The 22,398-nt window shown below is 57.5% G+C and overlaps 7 protein-coding genes across 7 annotated transcripts; 4 read left to right on the forward strand and 3 right to left on the reverse strand.

Moving 5' to 3' along the window:
* Positions 1-1,088: 1,088 nt before the first annotated feature.
* Positions 1,089-1,730, forward strand: PG986_013980 (uncharacterized protein; the record flags this gene model as incomplete). The annotated part of the gene is made up of 3 exons (XM_066850202.1): positions 1,089-1,175; positions 1,244-1,543; positions 1,644-1,730. The coding sequence occupies 3 exons, from the start codon at positions 1,089-1,091 to the stop codon at positions 1,728-1,730; spliced, it is 474 nt and encodes a 157-aa protein (XP_066694345.1).
* Positions 1,731-3,043: 1,313 nt separating this feature from the next.
* On the forward strand, positions 3,044-3,556 carry PG986_013981 (uncharacterized protein; the record flags this gene model as incomplete). The annotated part of the gene is made up of 1 exon (XM_066850203.1): positions 3,044-3,556. The coding sequence occupies one exon, from the start codon at positions 3,044-3,046 to the stop codon at positions 3,554-3,556; it is 513 nt and encodes a 170-aa protein (XP_066694346.1).
* Positions 3,557-3,983: 427 nt separating this feature from the next.
* Positions 3,984-5,683, reverse strand: PG986_013982 (uncharacterized protein; the record flags this gene model as incomplete). Its single annotated transcript, XM_066850204.1, has 3 exons — positions 3,984-4,306; positions 4,388-5,089; positions 5,200-5,683. The coding sequence occupies 3 exons, from the start codon at positions 5,681-5,683 to the stop codon at positions 3,984-3,986; spliced, it is 1,509 nt and encodes a 502-aa protein (XP_066694347.1).
* An 875-nt stretch (positions 5,684-6,558) lies between these two features.
* On the forward strand, positions 6,559-8,944 carry PG986_013983 (uncharacterized protein; the record flags this gene model as incomplete). The annotated part of the gene is made up of 4 exons (XM_066850205.1): positions 6,559-6,652; positions 6,789-7,516; positions 7,593-7,989; positions 8,130-8,944. The coding sequence occupies 4 exons, from the start codon at positions 6,559-6,561 to the stop codon at positions 8,942-8,944; spliced, it is 2,034 nt and encodes a 677-aa protein (XP_066694348.1).
* A 1,021-nt stretch (positions 8,945-9,965) lies between these two features.
* On the forward strand, positions 9,966-10,568 carry PG986_013984 (uncharacterized protein; the record flags this gene model as incomplete). The annotated part of the gene is made up of 2 exons (XM_066850206.1): positions 9,966-10,013; positions 10,257-10,568. The coding sequence occupies 2 exons, from the start codon at positions 9,966-9,968 to the stop codon at positions 10,566-10,568; spliced, it is 360 nt and encodes a 119-aa protein (XP_066694349.1).
* Positions 10,569-11,664: 1,096 nt separating this feature from the next.
* On the reverse strand, positions 11,665-14,255 carry PG986_013985 (uncharacterized protein; the record flags this gene model as incomplete). Its single annotated transcript, XM_066850207.1, has 3 exons — positions 11,665-12,089; positions 12,206-12,581; positions 12,807-14,255. The coding sequence occupies 3 exons, from the start codon at positions 14,253-14,255 to the stop codon at positions 11,665-11,667; spliced, it is 2,250 nt and encodes a 749-aa protein (XP_066694350.1).
* Positions 14,256-17,350: 3,095 nt separating this feature from the next.
* Positions 17,351-19,778, reverse strand: PG986_013986 (uncharacterized protein; the record flags this gene model as incomplete). Its single annotated transcript, XM_066850208.1, has 5 exons — positions 17,351-17,790; positions 17,887-18,303; positions 18,382-18,724; positions 18,794-19,019; positions 19,120-19,778. 5 exons carry the CDS (start codon positions 19,776-19,778, stop codon positions 17,351-17,353), a joined length of 2,085 nt encoding a protein of 694 aa, XP_066694351.1.
* Positions 19,779-22,398: the final 2,620 nt, after the last annotated feature.

Below are 22,398 nucleotides of genomic sequence, written 5' to 3' on the forward strand. Positions count from 1 at the left end.
GACGATTAGACAAGATTTCCTCCCATTTTCCTTTACGCCAAGACTGCGATAGACTGCGATATACGAATAGACGACGTTCGATGAATCAGAGAGATCTATGGGTGCGCGGGGATGCGGGCATCAGCTCCGGGTAAATGGCCCGTATTGCCAGGGCCCGTTTGGTCGTTTATTCGTCAATGGTAGCGCTGCGGCTGAATTGTTACCACAAACCATTAAGTATGCGCGTGAAGAGGGGCTAGCCGATCTGAAGAGGCGTGATCGTTTGTTACGCAGAAAGATTTCTCTCCCAGACACTCCATCCTGCCCGCCAGTGTCTATCCTCAGAATCTCGCTGGAAGCGTTCACCATGCCGTCTTATCTTGAGACCATTTGCTCGTGCGAGCATCGACGAGGACGTCGCGGAGGCGGGGAAGTGCTGCAACGTCAGCTGTCGAACCACACTGCACCTATTCGAAAACGGGACCAGACATGGCGCACTCGCCGATACCAAACCAGAAAGCAAGGTTCGAGACTCCAGCGAGAAATCAGGTGACTCCAAGGTGTCTGCCCTTCTGACGGAAAAGGGCGCCGATGTGGATTGTATGCGGTTGTTGTAAGTATCTTACTTATTTCCGCTGCAACGTGGGGTGGGAACTGAACGGACGCGACAGCTTCATAGAGAGCGTGGACGACAAGAACGACGATAAGCATGGACACGGCCTCGCGAAATGCCTGCGGGCATTTGTCGCGTCCGGCGATCTCCCGTCGAGATTTGTGGTCGATTTCTGCCGAGGAGAACACTGGACCATCATTCCCACGACACTCTCGAGCGCGGGGGCCAGCAGCAGCAATAACAACACCACGGAGCAATCTCTAGGCACAGTAATATCAATCCCCTAGATCCGAAAGACCCAAGCTGGATTCTCATGGTTTAGGCAGTGTTCCAATACGGTTTCTATTGCTGGGCCCAGAAGGCGAGTCCGTCCTTCGTGCTTCAGGTAATCACTAACCAGAAAACGACACATTTCTATTGCTTGAATTTCCCAGAGGCGCTCACGGGGTTTATCAACCGTCATGTGGGTGCCAATCCGGGTTTGGGACAAAAGCCCATGTTCGTCAATATTCTGATCCTCGACTTTGCGCTGCGTTCGTACCAGAGGGGGATCCGAGGACAGCGAGACCGCCTCCGTCACATTGTGAGTCTGCGCAGACACTCCCACACTAGGCTATCAAGTAGCGTCTAATCATTAATGCGGCATAACAGGAACAGGGTAACTCCAAGGAGAATGTCAAAAAGCAAGCCGAGACTCTTCACGACCTCTCGGTCCAGTGGCATTGCATGCTCAAGGACCTGGAGGATATCAAACAGCACATCGAATCGATGTTATCATTGCATAAAAGGGTCGAGGCGATGTCCAAGAAACAACCACCATCGCAAGTAGTCTCCGAGGGCGATGACACAACTGCTGCGACCGACGACTTGCACCACCTGGAGGCAGTGCGTGGCTTCTGGGCTCGCTGGGCCAACACGTACCTAGAGCGGACCAACATCCGCATCCAGCTCGTTCGTCGATGCCCTTTCTTCCGCTCATCACATATTGTAGAAAATAGAGCATTGCGGCTGACGACAGACTGAGCAGTTGCATCACCTAGCGAACCAGCAGATTGCGATCCAGACGCAGCGGGAGAGCATGGCCATGTTCACACTGGCGCTCGTGACGGTGCTGTGCTCATCGGTGCGACACTGCTGATCCTTCTCTCGTGGTTCGCTTGGTACCAGTGGAGGCTGTACCGGCTGAACAGGAAGACCGTAGGATCTGATGCGCAAGATTAATAAGAAGTCCCTGAAAGGTGATGAGTGTGGAATCATCCCAGAGCTCATTGAGGTTGCTTGGTAATCAGGACGGGGTCCAGGCATGCTAGTGTGCCGCTAATAGTGGGCTGGTTCAGGTTCTAGGCCAGTCAGGTTCTGGCCAGGGCGGCACGGAGCGCGCCCTACGACGTCGTTGGCTCAGGTGTTGTGCATACAGCCAACCAGCAGCAAGCAACTGCAATCAAGCATCGAGGGCCAAGGAAGCTACTTCTGCCGAAAGAGGCTATGATGCCTCCTCGGCTGCAGGTTCCGGGTGTGATATTCATGTACATCCTGGATGATTGCACCTTCTTTAGGTCTAAAGCGCGGAGAAAGATGGAGCTGGCATCGGATTGATGTGAAAAGATGCCAAGCTGTAATGTTGCAATTTCTATACAGATGTTGCCACTCCGAGCTGTCTGTCCCTTCCCTCCCTTCTCTCGGTCCTTGCACAAAGACAAACACCACGCATGGTGGCCAGACAATCCTTGCGTATAAACAATTCCGAGGCAAGGAACCGTCACAGCACTGACTGCAACGTTTTAGTGATGCCATCCCGCTTCAATCTGACATGTTACTTGTATTACACTCGGGTGGGTTGACGGCACATACTCGCTCGGCTGCACTGTTTACACGTAACCATTGCCTATATGGCATTTGTCAGCGACGTCTCACTTTCCGGCTTAGAAATCCAGGGCAGTGAAACACATTTGGCAGCATGGCGCTTGCCAGCCCGTGCCCGCCCGCTCGCTACTAACGGCAGGATGCGGTTCGCGGTTACCACAATTACGCTACAAATCGCCTATGTTATGCTGTAGCATACGTGTTAAGTGGAGGCGGTGAAAGCTCCTAGCCAGAGGGATTGGCCGCCTAACAGCCTAGCAGCAAGTAGCTCCCGATCTTGGTGGGGTTGGCGGGGTTGGCAACTGCATCAACAGCAGCTGCGGTCGACACGACGTTCGACGTTCCATGAGATTCTCGGAAACACTGGATGGAAGGAGCAGATAGGTTAGATGGCTCGGTTGCTACTGCGGGAATACATAAAGGAAGGATAATCCCTCCAGCGAACTTCCTCCCTCTCCAGCACATCACATCAACAACATCAACTTCAACATCAAGTCTTCTACACTTAGAACCCTCCCGTTCCAACCCCGCCACCAGCAAATAACCACATCGTACTTCACACATCATACATCACCCACTCCGCCCACCATGTCTTCCCTCTACGAAGTCTCCATCCCCGTCTACACGGACATCGTCAAGACGACCCAGTCCATCCTCAAGAAGGGCGAGGACCACATCAAGGACGGGGCCGAGCTGGTGAAGCTCAAGATCGCCGACGACATGCTCCCCCTTGACAAGCAGGTCTTCATCATCGTGGCCACGGGCCGCAAGCTGATTGAGCGCGTCACCGGCGGCGAGCCTGTCGACACCCCTATGAAGGATTACAGCCTCCCCGAGTGCCACGAGCTGCTCGAGGCGCTCCTCGCCGAGCTGAGCAAGGTCGATCGCAGCCAGGTCGATCCCCGCGCCACCACCGAGGTCCCCTGCAAGTTCGGCCCCGAGGAGTTCAAGGCCTCGGCCCGCGACTACGTCTTCGGCTACCCCATCCCCACCGGCTACTTCCACCTCAACATGATCTACGCCCTGCTGCGCGGCAAGGGCGTCCCGCTCGGCAAGAAGGACTACATGGGCGAGTTCATGAAGACCTTCACCAAGGCTTAGAAGTCCGACGACGCAGGCTCCGAGGCAGGCTGTTGCGAGGCAGGCTGTTGTGAGCCAGGCTGTTGCGTCCGGCCAGCGAACGATATACGCGCGCCAGTGCTTTCTTATCCTCATGGGTTGTACGTCGTCTTCCGATGAGGGGTCTGACGAACCGTCTGAAATTTTCGCCCCGGGAGAAGAAACGGTATTCTCCAAGAAGGAGAAAAAGAAGCTGGAAAAAACTTTGCTTTAGGAATTCTGAGTGAAAGGGGACGCTTTGCCTCGTCCCCATTCAACGTCTTCTAGCGGTTTGTTGGCCGCTTCATGGGATGGGTGGAATGAGTTTTGATACACTCCTCTCGGCACTAATGGAGACAGTTGGCAACATCAGTTAGAACAACTCCAACACAGCGGTACTTGAAAAACAATGAATAAATGAAAAATAAATTCACAATCCCAGGATCTGGTTGGCTCGCTTCGTGACGTTCTGGGCTCCCGCGGGGTCGTGGGGATGCGCCTCGAGCTTCTCCAGGCCCATGGCCCGCAGTCCCTCGACGCCCGCGTACCTGCGGAGGAAGTCGACGGTGGGCCGGTTGACATGCTCGCTCTCTCCCGCGCCGCCGGGGAAGTCGGGCCCCGGTGTGCCGTCGAGGAAGGCCTGGCGCTGGCGGGCGAGGTACTGGGCGTTCTGCTCGGTGACGGGGCAGATGGGGATGTAGAGGACGCTGGAGTCGGAGGGGCCGGTGTGCACCTTGTCCACGGCGTGGATCGCTGGAGGTTTTACAGGTTAGTTATCTCAGCTCTTTCTAATGGAAGTCCCCGGTGAAAGTTGGGGTAAGGGGAGAAACTCACTGTCGCAATGCCAGACCACAAAGTCGCCGGGCTCCACCGGCGGCATGTGCACCATAGTCCGGTCCAGATCCAGATGCGGATGCAGCGCCGCGCTCAGCTCCTGTCCGAACCCGGGCTCGGCACCCTGTAGCGCGCTGGTCATGGCCTCGCCGTCGCGGAACCGCCAGTTCTCCTCATCGAGATACCCACCATCCCTCTTTTCCTTCGCCGCGACCACCGGCTCAAAGAAGGGCCGGAGCAGCACGTACGCCGTCGCGAGCCGCAGCAGCGGGTTCACCATCAGCGTCCCCTCGCGCGGGCCCGTCCGGCTCATGCTGAGCCAGCCCTGGAACATGCGGAACATGGAGCAGGCGCCGAGGCCGCGGTAGTTGTCGCTGACGGCGCCGACCCGGGCGCCGGCGTCCCAGGGGTCGTGGTCTTCCCAGCGCCCGGCGAAGACGTCCTCGTAGACGCCCCTGCCAGAGCCGCCGAGGCCGTAGCCGTGCCGCTCCCAGCGCTCGACGCTGCCGCCGTCGATGTGGGGGCCCAGGGCGAAGCGCGCGTCGCCGGGCTGGCGGATGCGGAGGCGGTCGGCGTAGGCTAGGGGTTGGGAGGTGGAGACCAGGGCGTTGGGAGAGGAGGTGGTGTGGTGCCAGAGGTGCTGCATCAGCAGGGTCTGGGCGCGGAGGAAGTTGGGGTGGGCGCGGACTTTGAGCTGGGGGGCTGGACCAGTAGAGCTCGTAGACTTGGGGGTCTTCGGGCGGGAAGGCTTGAGGTGGGGGTGATGTCAGCAGTGCGAAGAGGAGGAAGGGGGAAGGGGGGTCGGTATGTACCTCTGGTAGACGGGTTCTGCCTCACGTACTCCTCAATCTCGCTCTTATATGCGCGCGCCTCGTCGCGGGGGATGACGCCCTTGATGACGGCGACGCCGCGCTTCTGGAGCTCGTCGCGGAGGGCGGAGAGCTGGGACTCGAGACCGTGGAACTGCAAGACTGGAACCACGCCTGGTCCTTTGGCTGCCACCAACTCATTCTCGGACCTCAGCTGACGAAGCAGCCGGCCCCAGCTGGCGATGACGGCGTCTTCGCGGCCTTGGACCAGGGACTGCTTCAGCTCGAGGAACCGGCGGGGCAGAGGAGGCCGTTGGGTTTTGGATAAGGAGACGAAGGAGTCGGAGATGTCGCCCTCGCGCTTACTGGTGCTTGGGGGCGGGGATGTGGAAGTCTTGGTCTGGGTCTGGGTGGTCGTCATGGCTATCATCCGCGTCTGGGTCGCGACGACGGGCGATATCTTACGTATAAGTAGTGATCTCTGCATTTCGGGTATATGTATGTATTTATGGATGTATGTGGGCTTTGGTTATACAGCTCGACGAAGACGAAAAGTAAATGGCAGTCTTACGTTCTTGAGATCTCCCAACACCCTTTAATACCCAATACCCTGGCGGCCCTCTGCGAGATGGTGTAAGTCAAGAGAGCTTCATTGGTCTATCAATGTAAGTGCCTAGTGGGCCGGAGTCTCAAAACATGGAAACACCGCGTTTTCGCTCAGCTGTCAGTGTACATTCTCCCTCTCTGTACCGCGATGCTGGACCGAGAACCTCCATGGCCAATCTCCCCCAAGCCGATCGCGGGGTAAAAGCACTGCCTGTTTTGTTTTCTCAATGTCGTCAGCAAGATGATCATGTTACATACATACAACTTGCTTTGGAGATTTTTTTTTTTTTTTTTTTGTTGAAAGCTAAAACGCAGGTAGAAAAGGGTGCGGGGCTTCCGTTTTGGGACGTTCCGAACGGTGCCGGCTCCAGAAAAAAATGGCCAGGAGATGAGACAATCCCCATCCATCATCATCGCCAGCAGCGAGTGGACTCGGCCATTGTTCCGCGACCCAAGTCCCAAGTAGGCCGAGTACCTAGGTTACCTACGCACTCAGAAGAAGTCCCAGGTCGATTGGTTGCGAGACCTGCCTGATCCGTCTCATTGTGGTCGTGGTGCCTTCCTGACTGTCTGTCATACGACAACTGCAAGCCAGACAGACCAAAAAGGCTTGGATCAACCAGAATCCCGCCAAGGCTCCTCCTGATTTGCTTTTTTCTTGACTACTTACTAACGCACCGGCTACAACGGGCTTGGATGGGTAGTACGAACCTGGGGCAAGGCTACCCGGGGGCAGGCGAGCACCGCCCTGTCGGCATGGTCAAATTCGTCGATTCCGACCCGAGCGGCCTGCCGCTCAAGCGGAAGCAGGTCGCTCAGGCCTGCGTGGCGTGTCGGCGGCGCAAGGTTGGTAGTTTCCCAAACAAGACTCCAGTCGCTGTACACACGCATACTGGCTTTTTGCTGACTCGTTGACATTTCTTGCTGTACAGAAACGGTGTACTCATGAGCCGAGCGAGGAAGACGCGAAAGTAGTTCCTGTGCAGCATGCGACTTCGTCGCCGCTAGTGCCAAGCGCGGCGGCGGCGGCGGCGGCGGCGACCGCGACCGCGACCGCAGCAGCAGCAGGGGGTCCTCGGGGCGGTCCTCCCTGCCTTCGCCGCCGGATCTGGAGCGGCGGCCTTCCCGCTTCGTCGGCGACCTGAACCCTGAGCATTTCCTAATCGAGGCCACCAGCCCCCACTCCAGCCGTGATCTCTCGGTCCGCGGTGGAGTGGGCGTCTGGCACGCCAAACAGCCTGTCCACCCAGAAGGAGCCAGGCAATACTCTGCTTTCTCTTCGTCTTCGTCCTCTTCATCCGCCACTAGCGCGCTTCGGTCGGGGCCTGGTCGTCTCCTCCATGACCTTGTCGTGGCGCATGTGCGGACGCACTGCCTGACCTGTGTGCCACCCGACCCTGACTGGACTGTCTTGAGACGGATATACCTCCAGAGGCTCGATCCTCTGTTCCCCGCCATCAGCTCGCTCTTATCCGATACCACTCCTCCTTCAGATCCCACCACCGCCATTCTCGTGCGGCAGGTCGCCAGCCTCGCCGCCGCCGCGGACCCCGAGGCCAGAGACCACCTCCGCCTCGCCCCCAACGGCCCCCCTCCTCAGCCCGCCCGAGTTCCGCGCGAACCTGACGTCGGCGGCGCACGCCACGCTCCTCGACTGCTCGGGCCTCGTGACGGACCGGATGCTGCTCGTGCGGCTGCTGCTCATGCTGGCCATGTACGTGCAGCCGTGCAGCCCGGAGGAGGCGGACCTGCCCGCGCTCCTGTTCGCGCGCGCCTCGCACCACCTGCAGACGCTGGGCCACCACATCGGCGGGCCCGACGAGGCGGCCGACCCGGAGGGGTACGCCGAGGTGCGCACCGTGTATTGTTGTGTTTGGGCCCTGGACCGGCTGACTGCGGCTTTCTATGGCCGGGCTTGCATCTTGCACGAGCGTGATATGGGGTGGGACATGGACAAGATCATCGAGACCGCGATCGACTCGGGCTCGGCTCCTCCACTGCCGCCCGCCTTCCGTGTGTTCCTGGGCATCGCGCGGCTGCTGGACCAGGTCATTGACATTTACCGCCCCATCAAGAAGGTCGACGTCGAGGAGGAGGGGCAGCTTCAGCCGGTGATGGTGGACCTCCCGATCCTCGAGCAGATGATTGTCGATTCCGACGCGACTGAGGTGCCGAGCGGCTTGTTGGGTGAGTTAAAAAAAAAAAGAAAAGGGGGGGACCAGACCAGACCAGACCGACAACCAAAGTTTCTCCGCATTTTACTTTTACTTCATCCCATCTCACGACGCCGCGCGCGAGCTGAGCTAATCTATCTATGCCTAATACAGCTACCCTCGAGGTCTTCTACCACTCCGTCGCCATTCTTTCGTGCAAACTGCCGGCGGACGGGAACGGGCTCTTCCCGCATAGCCTTATCAATGGTCGGCGCTCGCACTCGGCGGACCGGATCACGGAGATTGTGGGCAGCTACAGCGAGTTCCTTCGCCACGGCCCCCAAAACCAATTGCAACAGCAGCAGCAGCAGCAGCAGCAGCAGCAGCAGCAACCTGCGGCGCTGAAGCTGTCGTGCACGCCGCTGCTGCCCTACGCCGTGTCGCTGGCGCTGGGCGTGGCATACCTGAAGATGCGACACAGCCAAGTCCCTCTCTTCCGGGCGAGGGGCCGTCGGGCTTTTGTGGCGGCCGCGGCTCTCCTCCGCGATGATCCTCGGCTTGGGGGCGGCGGCACGTCGTGGACGGCGCGGACTATGGCCGGGATGGCGGAGCAGGTGTTGCAGGAGATGGACAAGGCCTGTGCTACGGCTACTACCTCAACTTCTGTCCCGGCTGACAATCCAGCCGCCAACGATATTGGTGGTGGAAATAACAGGAGTGATGATCAAGGTGCCAGCGTCGTAGCTGGTCATGATAACCTGACGACAGGAACGACAGCCGCACCCGCAGCCGCGCCAGCTACGATACCAGCAGCAGCCTCAGCGTCCGGGTTCATGTACGACGACAACGTCTTCGAGCACCTGGACCCGGCCTTCGATCTGGACGCCGTCGATGCCGCCATCGAGGGGAGCCTGGACTTCGGGGCCTCGTCCAACTGGTTCGATTGGCAGCAGCATAACTGGTCGTTTACGACGCCGCAGCAGCAATGACACGCAATAAGTGCCTAGTAAGCTTAAATATCGAGTACATGTGTGACGTAGTGAGTGAGTGTATATAAGTGAGCTGAAGGATGGATAGTGAATCAAGTACATATTGACGGATATCTGCTGAGCAAAATATGTGGCTACGTAGTACGCATTTGAGTCCCCATCTCTCGTCCTCGCAGAATGGCGAAGCACTGTCCATCCGCAAGTTCGCAAAGGAAGCAGTGAGCAGTCAGTGCTTCCACGTCTTAGCACCGGTATCCTGAACAGCATCGGAGGCCTGAAGGAGTCCCCCCTACAGACAGACCACCGCTCAAGTGTTCCACAAGTTCCAAGTTGCCCAAGTCGCTTTCTGGCCATGGATATTCCAAAGACATGCGGTTTGGAACATGGGAAAGTATTGGGCAACCCAGGAATGAGGGCATGGTGGAAGAACTACGGGTGCTTCCCCTATACAGCAATGCCCCGGGAGTAATGCTTCGTTGTCAAAGGCATCAGTGTACACGGGCCCCAAGATGGCCCATTCTCGGATGGCGAATTGTGTACGACAGGCGGTGAGTGTCAGCTATCATCATGCAATGAAGCTCTTTTGGATTTGAGAGGATACTGAGAAGCGCCGTGGATTGTTGTGTTGTCATTGTCTGTGCACTGGAGGCCTTTTGGTCAACTGCGAGCTGCACCGCCTAGAGGAGCATTTTAGGGGACTTTAGGGGTTCCAGCCAGTAGAGTTGGGGGCGGCGCCCAGGACCAGGCCACAGCCGATTGCCCCGCGTCATGGATTCGTCGATTCAATTGGACCTTCAGCGTAGGGCTCTCTCTCTCTCTGTCCACTTTTCTGCCACTCTCCCCCAAGTTCGCCTTCGACCATTTGGCAATTAATAATCGTCGTCTTCTTCGCATCAGTGCCGCATTCTGATCCGTATGCGACCTTTCTTTCTCTGTTGTAATCTCAGATAACTGCCAAGTTACTCTATTCGCCGCCATACAGCTCCAACCTATTGCTCCCCGAATCAAGTAGCCAGCCGAGATGGTCGGACGTTGGAACTGGGTGACTGCAGCTTTCACTGTGCCAGTGGTAAGTTCCGCCCCCCACCGAGGCTACAGCAGGCGAAGAGCTGGAGCCCCGCGACAAATCTAGGCGCTAGGTTAATATCTGACTGACAATCGAACACAGGACGGAATGGTCGAGGCTGTTAGTATTCCCTCCCTCTACTCACCTCAACACAACCCGCACGATTCTGCCTGTCGGAATCTGCGCCGCCCAATACGCCTCGACAATTGATAACCGACAGAATGAACTAACGAACCCGCCCAACAGCTCCTCCGATCCCCCTCCTTCCACGCCGGCGTCCGCCGCGTCCACCGCGTCCTCGACCAGCGCCAAAACGGCCCGCCCCCCGACGAACCCCTGCGCCCGGGCGAGGCGACCGAGGAGCAGGGCGTCCGGCGCGGGGGGTTCATCAAGTACTTCTTCGAGGAGATGGGCAACCAGGCGCTCGGGCGGCCGACTCCCGATGACGACCCCCTGGGCGGAGGTAACAGTCTAGAAGACAAGTCGAAATCGACGTCGAAACACTCGAAACGGCAGGAGGAGCGGCAGCCGACGACGGGGAAGTGGAAGAGGGGGTGAAAGAGCAAGGGTTTGGGGGATTGCGAATACGCGGAAAGAGATTGGACATGGACACGAAGCAGCGGATACCCACCACACACACTCTGCTTGAAAGATACCGTCCGCCACCCGCCGTGCCGTTTTCGCGCGAGAATGGCGGTCGGTCGCTAGGATGTACAGAATACGCTGGCCCGACACCAACGGTGGGCGCATAGTGCTAAAACTGGCTTCTTTACGGGCTTTGCAGCTATACGCGGCCAGCCTGTTTTCTTAGGCATCGTCTTGCTCAGCAAGCCGCAGACCACAAGAGGGCAGAGCCAAGAAAAAGCGTACATGTTTCCAAGCTGCTTCGGTTGGAGATAGTTGGGCTGCACACACGTACTTAGCAAGGGATGTCTTTATAGAAGTGTGCAAACTGCAGGCGATATTGGCACATGCCCAGGCATATACGCTTTAAGCACTTACGCTCTTGTCTTGCACAGCACCAGTAACTAGCTCCTAGGATAGGGGAACCTCGTCTCGATATTAAGTACCCATCTCAACACCACGAATCTCAAACTTGGCAATAGTTTTCTGGGGGTCTGATAGGCATCACTTGGATTCTCACCATACTCCGAGCCATTGGGCACATGGAGTCTTGCTGGACTTTACCGTTGAAGCGGATATTATAATTGTCTACAAATGCAGGCCTAGACGACCCCAAGTCTCCCGACTTGATCAGTACTGTCCTTGCCGGGTCCAACAAGGATCTTTGATTTTGACCACTTTCACTGGCGGAGATCTTACGAAGCAATCATCGGTCAGGAAACTGAATGTATTATTCGAAAATATCTTGTAGAACTGTAGTACCAGGATCCCATCCCGAAATATGAGAACCCTAGCGCCTTTCCCCTTTCCGTTTTCTTTCCGTTTCCTTTTCCCAAAACGTCGTAACATTACCGTTATCACCGTGTGTGTGTGTGTGTGTGTGTGTGTGTAGGTAGATTGTGTGCGGCTAATCGGGGTCTGTGAAGAAGTGATTGCCTAAAAAAGTATTACAAAAGAAAGTAAAGTCATATATCTGTTTCATTCCTCCTCATTCCTGTCTCTCTCAAGTTATCACCCTCAAAACCCTCATTTAAGAGGTGGTGATGAACAGCCCGACGGGGCAGGGGTTGTAGTCCTCGAACCAAGTCAGGCTGGTTCCGCTGCCGCTGGACATCTTGATGGCCACGGCATCGCCCGCGGGGCACGGGAACGAGCCGACGGTGTACGCGTTGCCCGGCTGGACGGTCTGGGAGCCGAGGGGCGTGCCGACCGAAGGCAAGGTGCTGAACGAGGCCGACTTGTCGACGCCCTGGCTCAGCTTGGCGAAGTCGACGGCGCCGCTGCCCGAGAGGGTGAAGTCCGAGGTCTCCATGGTGCCCTTGGCGGGGAGGAGGAACTTGACGGTGCAGGTCTTGCCCTTCAGAGCTTGCGGGATGTCGAAGTTGAACACGGAGGACACGGTCCCGGAGACTTGGCCGTTGTACGAGGTGCCGGGGGGCCTTGCTGGGCTGGCTGCTGTCGACGGGGATGATTAGGTTGGGCGTCGTCAGCTCGCCGGCGTTGCGGATGCCGCCCGGGCACGAGGGGGGATGCTGATGGTGTCCTGCGGGGGCCGCCGGGGGAGGGGTTACCGCCGGTGGGTTGGGTGGGATAACCGCCCGTCGGGGAGGAGGGGACGGGCTTCAGCGTGGTGGGTTGCGCCGGGGGAGACTGGGCTGGAGGCGACTGGGCAGGGGGTGACTGGGCGGGAGGGGTGCCAGCAGGCGGCTGGGTAGCAGGGACAGTCGCCTCGGAGGTGCACTCGCTCTCAGTAGTGGGGGACGTGGCGGGAGGGCCCTTGGGTCCAGTGGGGCCGCCAGGAACGGTCACAGTCTGGGCAGGGGGCGCAGGAGGCGCAGGAGGGGCCGAGCCAGGAACCGTCACGGTCTGAGCAGGCGGTGCCGAGCCGGGGACGGTCACGGTCTGTCCGGGAGGAGCAGGAGGAGCGGACCCGGGGACTGTTACAGTCTGGCCAGGAGGGGCAGGGGGTGCCGAACCGGGGACGGTTACCGTCTGAGCAGGAGGCGCCGGGGGTGCAGACGGGCACTGACCAGGGACAGTGACGGTTTGCGCCGGGGGTGCGGGGCCCGGAACGGTAACAGTCTTGGCCGCGGGCGCAGGGGGGGGCCGACGGGCACTGGCCAGGGGCGGTCACTGTCTGAGCGGGGGTGCGGGAGCAGCTGATCCAGGAACGGTCTTGTAGACGGTCTGGGCTGGTGGTGCTGCCGGCGCCGAAGGGCACTGGCCAGGAACCGTCACGGTCTGAGCAGGGGGCGCAGAGGGTGCTGACGCAGATGGGCACTGGCCAGGCACAGTCACGGTCTTAGCCGGTGGTGCTGAGCCAGGGACGGTCACAGTCTGGGCTGGAGGCGCCGGGGGTGCGGATGCGGATGGGCATTGCCCAGGCACAGTTACGGTCTTGGCCGGGGGCGCAGGAGGAGCCGACGGGCATTGGCCGGGCACAGTCACAGTCTGGGCAGGCGGCGCAGGCGGCGCGGAGCCGGACACGGTGACTGTTTGAGCTGGGGGCGCGGGAGCAGCTGAGCCCGGGACAGTCTTGTAGACGGTCTGAGCAGGAGGCGCGGGGGGTGCGGACGCCGACGGGCACTGGCCAGGAACCGTCACGGTTTGAGCCGGAGGTGCGGAACCAGGAACCGTCACGGTCTTAGCAGGGGGTGCGGAGCCAGGGACAGTTACTGTTACTGTTTGGGCTGGAGGTGCAGGCGGCGCGGAGCCGGACATTGTGACGGTCTGGGCTGGGGGAGCGGGTGGCACGGAACCGGAAACTGTCACAGTCTGGGGTGGGGGAGCAGGTGGCGTGGAGCCGGAGACGGTTACGGTCTGGGGCGGAGGTGCTGAGCCAGGGACCGTGACGGTTGAGGCCGGGGGTGCAGGAGGGGCAGAGCCCGAAAGTGTCACGGTCTGGGGCGGAGGTGCAGGCGGCGCGGAACCGGAAACTGTGACAGTAGAAGGCGGGGGCGCGGGCGGCGCTGAGCCAGGGACAGTGACGGTGCTGGCTGGCGGCGCAGGAGGAGCGCTGTTAGGAGGGGCGCTGCTAGGGGGCGGCCGGACCGGGTAGTTCGTCGGAGGAGCACTGCTGGGAGGCGGCTGGACCGGGTAGTTCGTCGGAGGAGCACTGCTGGGAGGCGGCTGGACCTGGTAGCTCGTAGGCGGGGTGCAGTCTGCCGGCTTGCAGCCGTTGCCGTTGGCGTTCAGCTTGATCTCCTTGCAGTCGTGGCCCTGGTCGGGCTTGGAGTAGACGTTGACGGCGCCGCCCTTGTCGCCGGGGACCTTGCATTGGTAGAAGGTGGTGGCGCCCTGGTACGAGACGCCGCCGCTGCAGTCGACCTTGAAGCCGCCCTGGGCCGGCTGCCCGACGTCGCACTGCAGGACGCCCGTGGGCGGGGTGAACCAGCAGCCGCGGCCCTTGCTGTCGGTGAGGCCGCCGTTACCGTCCATCTTGAAGGTCGTCGGCGGCAGGTTCGCGCCGGCTTTGGTCTGGCCGCTGCCGTGCTGGCCCACGGGGTAGCTGACGGAGCCCGAGGTCGTCATGGTCATCTCGCAGCCTCCGGGGGCCGCGCGGAAGGCGAGGGCGTTGGCGCCGCCCGCCAGCGCGGCGAGCATCGCTAGGCTGCTCGGCATGGCTGTTTGGTCGTGTAGTTGCTGGGAAACGAGGAAGAGAGACTCTTGCTAGTCCAACGAAGAAGAGACGGCGTGGAAAGGAAAGAGGGGAAGACACAAGCGAGTGTGGTTCTTCTTCTGCTTCTGGTGAGAGACCCTGCTGTCGATGATTGGCTTGATGGGAGATGCTTCTTCCATTTTGCAGGTTGGGGGGTGGTGGGAGCCTGCCTGATATACACCATGTCTTGCGTCTGCATCGCAGGGCGGCATTGTGTGGGACGTGTCCGAGTGCGGGCCGTTCTATTGCTCTCACTATCGAGCATTGTGTCATAGGGAACGTCACTCCTCGGCCTGTGGAGGGGTCTTCTCAGCCGCATGAGCGTGGTTGACGTGGTGTAGGCGGTGCCATGAGAAAAGGCCGAGATCACCAAGCGTCCCCCCCCAGAGCCACATCCAACCGCCCTCTCCACATATCACGAGAGCCACGCTGCCAAGACCTTCCCACGGAATGGAGGCATCAGGAACCCGGGTTTCCAGAACGTAACAGGAATGCTTAATTCACGACCGGCGTCTTGTTTCTCGACCAATAAGGCGGAACACACAATGCTGCGCGCCGTCGATGCGGGAAGACTGGGTCGTTGTACGTAGTCTGCGTAGCGTTTGTCTGTTTCCACTATTCTGATCGACTCGAGGGGTTTTCGCAGCTTGACACGCCGGAGAACCTGACAGGCCTGACTCGCAAAGTCCGTTCCTGCTATCCAGTCTGAGCGCATTGTAGAATCACCATAATCGAGTCTGCATACCTAGCGGGCGGGAAGGTTTACAGTTTACCGTCGCAACCTGTGACTGGCTGTTGCCCTTCTCCGGAGGCGCCGTCTCGCCGCCATTAAGGTTAGCGGGTGCAGAAATAGATGTTCACGTCACAGACCGCAACTTCGTATTGGAGAGGCCATTGGCATCGAGTCGGAAAATATTGATTCTGCTAGCAGTACCGTCCGGTCTTGATTCTGGAATTATTGGTTGCCAAAAATACCGACGCGTAGATCAATAGAGCTGACAATCAAGGCACCCGTCCTCCCGTACGTAACAGAGTACCAGTAGACCGATTTTACCTGTCGAGGTTTAAGGGGTGTCCGGCTGGCCCACTGTCGTCCTGCCCTCCGGGGCCGAACTAGCGAGCAAAAACCGGATTCGACAGCGTTCTATCCAGCTTCCGCTCATTGTGATGTGCGGGTTTTTTTTGTGGGTGACTGGCCCGGCTGGCCTTCTCAGCTTCAGCCCGCCCAGGCTGCCTGCTGCTAGGTTTTCCAGATCCACGTGATTTCGAAAGGTTTCACTCTGCAGAATACATGAAGAATCATGATGATGGAGGTGAAAAGAGAGAGAGAGAGAGAGAGAGAGAGAGAGAGAGAGAGAGAGAGAGAGAGAGAGAGAGCTCCTGACAACGAAGCACCGCCTCGCCTTCAAAGTTTTCCTGTGCGTCCGGGTATGCAGCTGTCATCTGATTCTCCAGCGACGGGGAGAGAGTAAATGCGACATCATCCACCCGCCCAGCTCATGCATCTGCAAAGCCAAATCACTTTTATGCCCACCAGGTAGATGGCCGGTTACGTGCAGCAGCAACGAAACCACTGCGCCGTGCAGTACTGGCTGGGCGCCCATGCGCTTTCGTATCCGACTTCTCTCAAGTTACGGTATCGTCATTGATCTCGATATACCAAAAACATTGCAGTCCAGAAGCACATGACCGATGGGAGGGGTCGAGAGACGAAAAACCCTTGGCTGGGTTGATTCCGCGGGGGTTCGTCGGCGACCAGGCTTGACCATCTGCCAAGCCCTCTGCCCCTCGATTTCGGCCACCGGCTGTGGATTCCGCCCCAGCGCCAGCTCTGGACGGGTAAGGTGCGGCTGAAGAGGGACCAACGTCCAGTCGGTTTCAAGAGATCTACACATTGCTACATCGTCTTGCATCCACCACCTCAAGAAGCACTCAAAATACCTCGCACACACTACAAGTACTGCGCCGTTGCTAGCTTCTCTAGCTTCCTTCAGCGACTACCGGTTAGCCCGGACCAAGTTGCCCTTTCGAGTGCCACTGCTGGGCCAGTTGCTTGCGAAGAAACTTCAGTCATTGGGGAACACATAGAGATCAAGTCATCATTCATCATGACTGCCCGTGGTGTTTCTCGTATCCACACTAGCCTCATTCCTCTTCCACGCCTAACCCCAAGGTATGGAATCCTCGTGTTGGAAAGCTGTCCGAATCATCTCGGCCAGCGATACGATGAAGCCCTGCCCCTGGCACCTAACCGTTAGTGCCTGGCAGACTTGGGACCCTTTCCTGTACGACAATGAACCGAAAACACCGAGAGGGCCGAACGTTCCTCCTCTTCCTTGCCCCGTCTTTCAGCCGCGCAAGTGGGGGAAAGAGAAGGCTCTTTTTCACGCTGTCGCGTAGACGGCGATCGACAGGCCGCAGGAGGTTATGAATGGCCGGTTCCTGTACTTGGGTTAGCAGAGTACTAACTTTTAGAAGCAAAAGCATTCCCTATCTACTGTGATACGTTCACATTGGAGGCTAGGAATGAAAGAAAACCTGGTGAAGGTTGCATTCCCAATCTTTTCTTGTTCTTCGCCGAGCGATATACCGATCGACCGATCGCTCCATCAAGTGGGTGCCTCCTTGACTATGACATCAAATCGTCGTGGTCACATTCGCAAGCGATTACAAACCCAAGGTTGCGCCCGTCAGGGACCCGTTCCTGTTCCTGAAGGCCACTGGGGTCTCGGAACCGACGAATGGCTGGGATGAATGCGTTCCTGTTCTACTCCCAAATCGTATGTGTGCTTATTAGCTCCAATGACATCCTCAAACGAGCCACGTCCATAAGCTGAGTATCGGAGCTGGTGTAGGTACAGCTCAAGCGAGCGACTTGAGTTCTTCCGAGCGAACTTGGTTATTTCCCCAGTAAATCATATCAGCATCCCAAATCACTCTCTTTCTGTCTTTTTTGAGCATGGCTCCATTGCCGAACGGCAGTCGCTGAAGCCGAAAGCTCCCCGAACATCCGAACCAAAACCCAACTCGAACAATACATCCCTTATTATGTCATTCCCTACTCCTTGAGCAGCTGCTGTGCCCGAATCCGCATCTTCGCCAGCTTCAGTAGATTATCACCCGCCACCTTGCCCTTGCCCTTGCCCTTTCCTTCTCCGTTCGCCCCTTCATCATTGCTGTTCTCGGCAACATTGAGCACCAGCGCCGTCTTGACCAGGTTCTTGATCTCGCGCCCGTTGAGGTCCATGGCCGCGAGCTGCGCGAGGTCGTCAGAAGAGATGCCGAACCGGTCCGAGCCGCCGTTGGTCGCCACGAAGTTGCGCCAGACCTCGGCGCGGGCGGCCTCGGTCAGGGGGTCGAAGGGGAGCATCAGGTCGATGCGCGACTGGAAGGCCGCGTCGACGCTCTCCATGCGGTTCGTGGTCAGGAAGAGGACGCCCTGGTAGTGCTCGAGCTTGCGGAGGAAGACTGATGTTGTTGGCGGACGTGGTTTGACGCCTGGTTAGCAAATTGCTTTCGCTTTCGCTTTCACTCTTCCTCTCTTGACTTGTCACAAAGGATCAGGGATATTTTATGCAATGAGTGGGAACTTACTTGACACCAGCTCGTTCCGCTCCAAGCCCTCAATGGTACGCTTCGCCAGAAACACGTCGGCCTCGTCCAGGAGCATGACGGCGTTCCACAGCGTGCAGCAGTAAAAGGCCCTGCCCAGCGCCATCTCGACCTCACTGGGGTCCGTGCTCAGGTCGCCGGCGCTCATGGCGTAGAGGGGCACGCGGCACTCCTCGGCGACGGCCTCGGCGGTCATGGTCTTGCCGGTCCCCGGGGGGCCGAAGGTCAGGAGCAGCATGCCGCGGCCCTTGCCGGGCACCACGTCGACGTCGACGTCGGCGGCCTGCTTGTGCTTGACGGCCGTCAGGGTCATTTCCTTGATGCCGTCCGGGAGGACCAGGCGCTGGAAGATCTCGGGGCGCCAGTCGATGTCGGTCAGGTCGTCGACGTAGAATACGGCTGCAAGTATGGTACGATATGACGTAGAGGTTAGCAATTTTCTTTCTAGTGGTTGCAACGAAGGGGACTAGTACTTACACCACTGCCGCGTGTCGATAGCCATGCCCTTGACATGGGTGTGGGTTACCATGCATTGCTCGTCGGTCAACGGCGGCTGGTCTACGACATTGCGCCTGACTTTGACGTCTTGAGGTCTGAACATACCAGCGTAATGCCCATGTTCTATGGGGCCAGAGGCACCAGGGACAGGAATACCTTGGTCCCGGTAAGGACGCCTGCTAAAATCGGGGGCACGTTGCTGCTGCGGAGGTGGTTGAGCAAACATCGGCACACGCCGGTCGAGGTCCGGCCAGCCCGGCTTGCCAACCCCCACCTGACACTCGTAGAAGGCGTGGGCATCAACCACGACTCTGCCACGGATCTACAACGAGGGTGGTTAGCGAGAGATTCTAGTTGGGTCTTACCAGATACACCAAGCCGCATGACTTACCGATATAGCACTGCCCTGTGCTGCAACGCCGCTCGCATCCCAATTGAGATGGCCTAGCCCGTCGTAGTACTGGAAATGGTACCCGCGTAGCGCCTCAAACTTGCGGCCTCGGGCCACCAGACTGTCCACGAGGGTTCGCTTGTCCGGGCTCCATTTCAGAGGACAGATGGGAAGAGAAGCAATCGGCTGCTCCCCATCGTACGCCGAGATGCCACAAACCACCGATCTGAAACCAAAGTAGCTCCCGTTCCAATCGATGCATTCGACTTCAGCAGCCCAGGGGCACCCCTTGGGTAGATGTGAAGGATCGCAGGTAGTATGCGGACGTGACGCCGGCGGACTTCATGACCACGATGTCGCCCAAGGCGAAGACCAGGTCCAGCTTGTCGTGGGCAATAGTACCCGTTTTGTAGAGCCACGACAGAACCTCGCCCGAGGCAGCCATGGCCCCGTCGAAGACCTTGATGAGCAGGGACGCATCCTCGCGGCGCGCTGCATCGTCGACCGTGTCGCGATACTTCTTCAGAGCCTCCCAACGGTGGAGGATGGGCTTGTACGGTGCCGAGAGCTCGAGGACGCCTCTGGTGGTATCGATGCCGGGGTAACCGGCCAGGACCACGGCCAGTGTCTCGAGCGGTCGGCCACGGATGGTGATGGAGTAGGTAGACCACTTGTATTTCTCGGATTGCTTCTTGCGGTGGACAATGTTGAACTTGGCCATGCGCTGCTCCAGGTCGGCCAACTCCTTGCCGGCGTTGGAGTACTCGGACCAGTCGACGCGGTCGCGTCGGGCGTACAGGTACTTCACCTGAGGGTGGTCGAACCGGTCAAAGTCGGCACCCGTGTAGACGGAGGGGGGTACGGTGCCTCCCGGTGGATGGATCGCGGGGGCGGGGACGATGGCTAGGCACTCGGTAGAGGATGTTAGGCAAGACTCGCCGTCGTAGGGGTCGTAGCGGTCGTAGGGGTGCTCGCCGAAGTCCATGTTGTTGTCAGATGCTTTGCAACAAGGGCGAAATATTGTAGAAAGATAGCAAATGAAGGACCGAGAGACTATCCAATGATTTATGCGTAGGTAGCAATATGGATGTGTGTGTGTGTGTGTGCGTGAGGATGAGTATGGATGAAAGTCTTGGGAGGGTAGAGGAGAACGGAGATGGTTTATATCCAAATGCTCCTACTCTTCTCCTGGTTTCAATTGCCCCAGGGAATCTTGGGAAGTATCTCATAGCTGCTGTAGAGACAATGAATGGCATATCTGTTCTGGTTGCCTTGGAGGTGAGCATGAGCATCGCAAAACTGAGCAAAGAGGTTCGCCAAACGGTGCGCTTCCAGGAGTGCAACATGCCTCAAAGAGCACATAGTCATGAGGGAGACGCGGCACTGTGCTGTTTTAAACTATGCAGATGGAGCTCAGGTAGTGATTTAGGAATTCTTTCGGCCTTGGAGCCGATTAGAAAAGATGCACCAGGCTACCATTCGATGCCCCGTTTGATAGCCTGAGGGGAAGATGTGTTGCCAGGGGACAGCCTTGGTACAAGCCTCCCAAACGCTTCCTCATTGCACTTCAATCTTTCAGACAGCAAACATGCACTTAGGTACCACGCATGAAAGAAAGGCAGCATGAAGCATGAAGGATCAAAGAAGGCTGGGGCCATGATGCGTCAAGGTGCAGCTGATAGAACGACCCACTCGCTTGAAGCCGTTTGCAGACGAAGGGGTTCAGGGGAAATGTTACGCTGGCCTGAGCAAACTCCCGTCCTTCACGTAGACAACTTTCACATAAACTAGACAGTTGAAGAAGGTATGAAAGCCGCCCAGCGAGACCCCATAAGATCGTTGTCGGTTTGGATAGGTTGATATCAGGAGATATCAGCCGCTGCATATATATTTTCTAGCGAGAAAGAATTCTACTTTTTTAGCCGTAAAAGCTAGAGACATGCATGACGTTATCGTACACAGCATGAAATTTTCAGATTAGAGAGACTCGACCGCCAGGGGTAAGCCAAGGCTTGTTAGTTAGGGAGTTGACGGCCACGTGTTAAGGAATGCCAAACAAAGGAAGATAGGGGCAAGTCCCAAAATTCATTCTGGAAGATGTGTCTCGAGTAGCTATGTTGCTGCTAAAGGCGCTACTCCAGTACAAGGTGGTGCTACAGGTTTTCCTCATACCAGCTGTCTAAAGCTGGAAATTATACAGACGTGCAGATTGGCAGAGGGTATTGGTGTTCATGCCTACATGGTGAAGAACGGACCAACCGTGGACAAAATAGTCACTTCGAGGGTCACGTGAGATTAATGTAAAACCAAGAACTAAGAGTAGTCAAACCACAGTCAAGGGTAAGATGATTATCAGTGTCAGAGCAGGCTATATGCAACAATACCAAACCACGTGGCCCAGTCCGTGGGATTCGGGTGGTTGGCCGAACCACCCACCACCCAACGCCCAGCTGTGACACGGACTGTGCCCAGGTTGAGGATCTGTTCTATGTTAAGTACAATCTCTCCAATGAGGTAGTTTGGGTCCGAATGTCGTTCGTCAAGCTTGACCCGGGTCGGCAGCTGGTTCGCCAGGGGAGCTGGTTCAAGCTAAATCGAGCCGCGATGACCCCTGAGCTGACCTCGCGCTTCACATGCTTCTGCATCAACATAGTCCAAGCGCTATATCTTTGGTGTCTTGATAGGAATCCATAGCAAATTTTGTCCTCGTTCTGACAGTTTGAACTGATAAGATGACAAAGGGGAAATCCCCAAGTGCGTTCGTACGTTGATCGTAAGGTATAATCAGGTAGCGGTGTGGTCCAAGCCTAAAGACCGTATTGTCCAAGCGATACGCCCATATTGCTATGGCATACAACATGAAGATGAGGTGTATGCGTAATACTGGCTTGACGCTTAGGCCGGAGCGATAGGGCCAGGGGCGATCGGTATAGGACGCCCCATTCCGAGATATGGGATGCGAATAGCTACACCGGCCCTTTGTATGAACGCGTAGGAGTAGAGAATATGGGTACGTACCCTGACAATATTATATCACAAGTACACCGCGAAAGATCGTATCTAACTTTCTCCTATGGTCAAGTCTCATATGTGGATACTTTGTCGTAAAGTGCCAAGGCGTGAAGCCATGCTATTTCTATCTTGCTGTGATTATTTCAGTATTTAATTCGGGCAAAATGGCCTACTTCGCAGAGGGCTTGAGATGTCGGGGATTTTAGTTGGGTAGGCTATCGGGATAAGATAGAATACGGCTGAGATGCTTGCAGATACGAAGCGACCTGTGCCGTTCGGATGCGACGTTGCCAATCGGTACCAGACCTCGATAACACCCGGATAGCCCCTACCTGTCGCCGCACTCCGATCGTGACCCTGAGAACCAGGTTGATTGCTTTTTGCGATGTGACAGCCTGGCAGCCGCAAGGAACAACGCAGCTTTTACGGTGGCCCAGTGTCCAACGCTGCAGCTAGTGTTAGGTCCTGCCTGTTGTTGAATCGCGAATCCACTTGAGCTGGGTGGCTGGGATGTGACGTGTACAATGGGAATAGCCTTTTGGGGCATCTGCTGTACTGACAAGATGGATACGCATCTGCTGATTGATGTCGCC

The sequence above is a fragment of the Apiospora aurea genome, assembly GCF_038362705.1.
Source record: "Apiospora aurea strain CBS 24483 chromosome Unknown utg000009l_segment0_segment0, whole genome shotgun sequence".
In the NCBI taxonomy this organism is placed as follows: domain Eukaryota; kingdom Fungi; phylum Ascomycota; class Sordariomycetes; order Amphisphaeriales; family Apiosporaceae; genus Apiospora; species Apiospora aurea.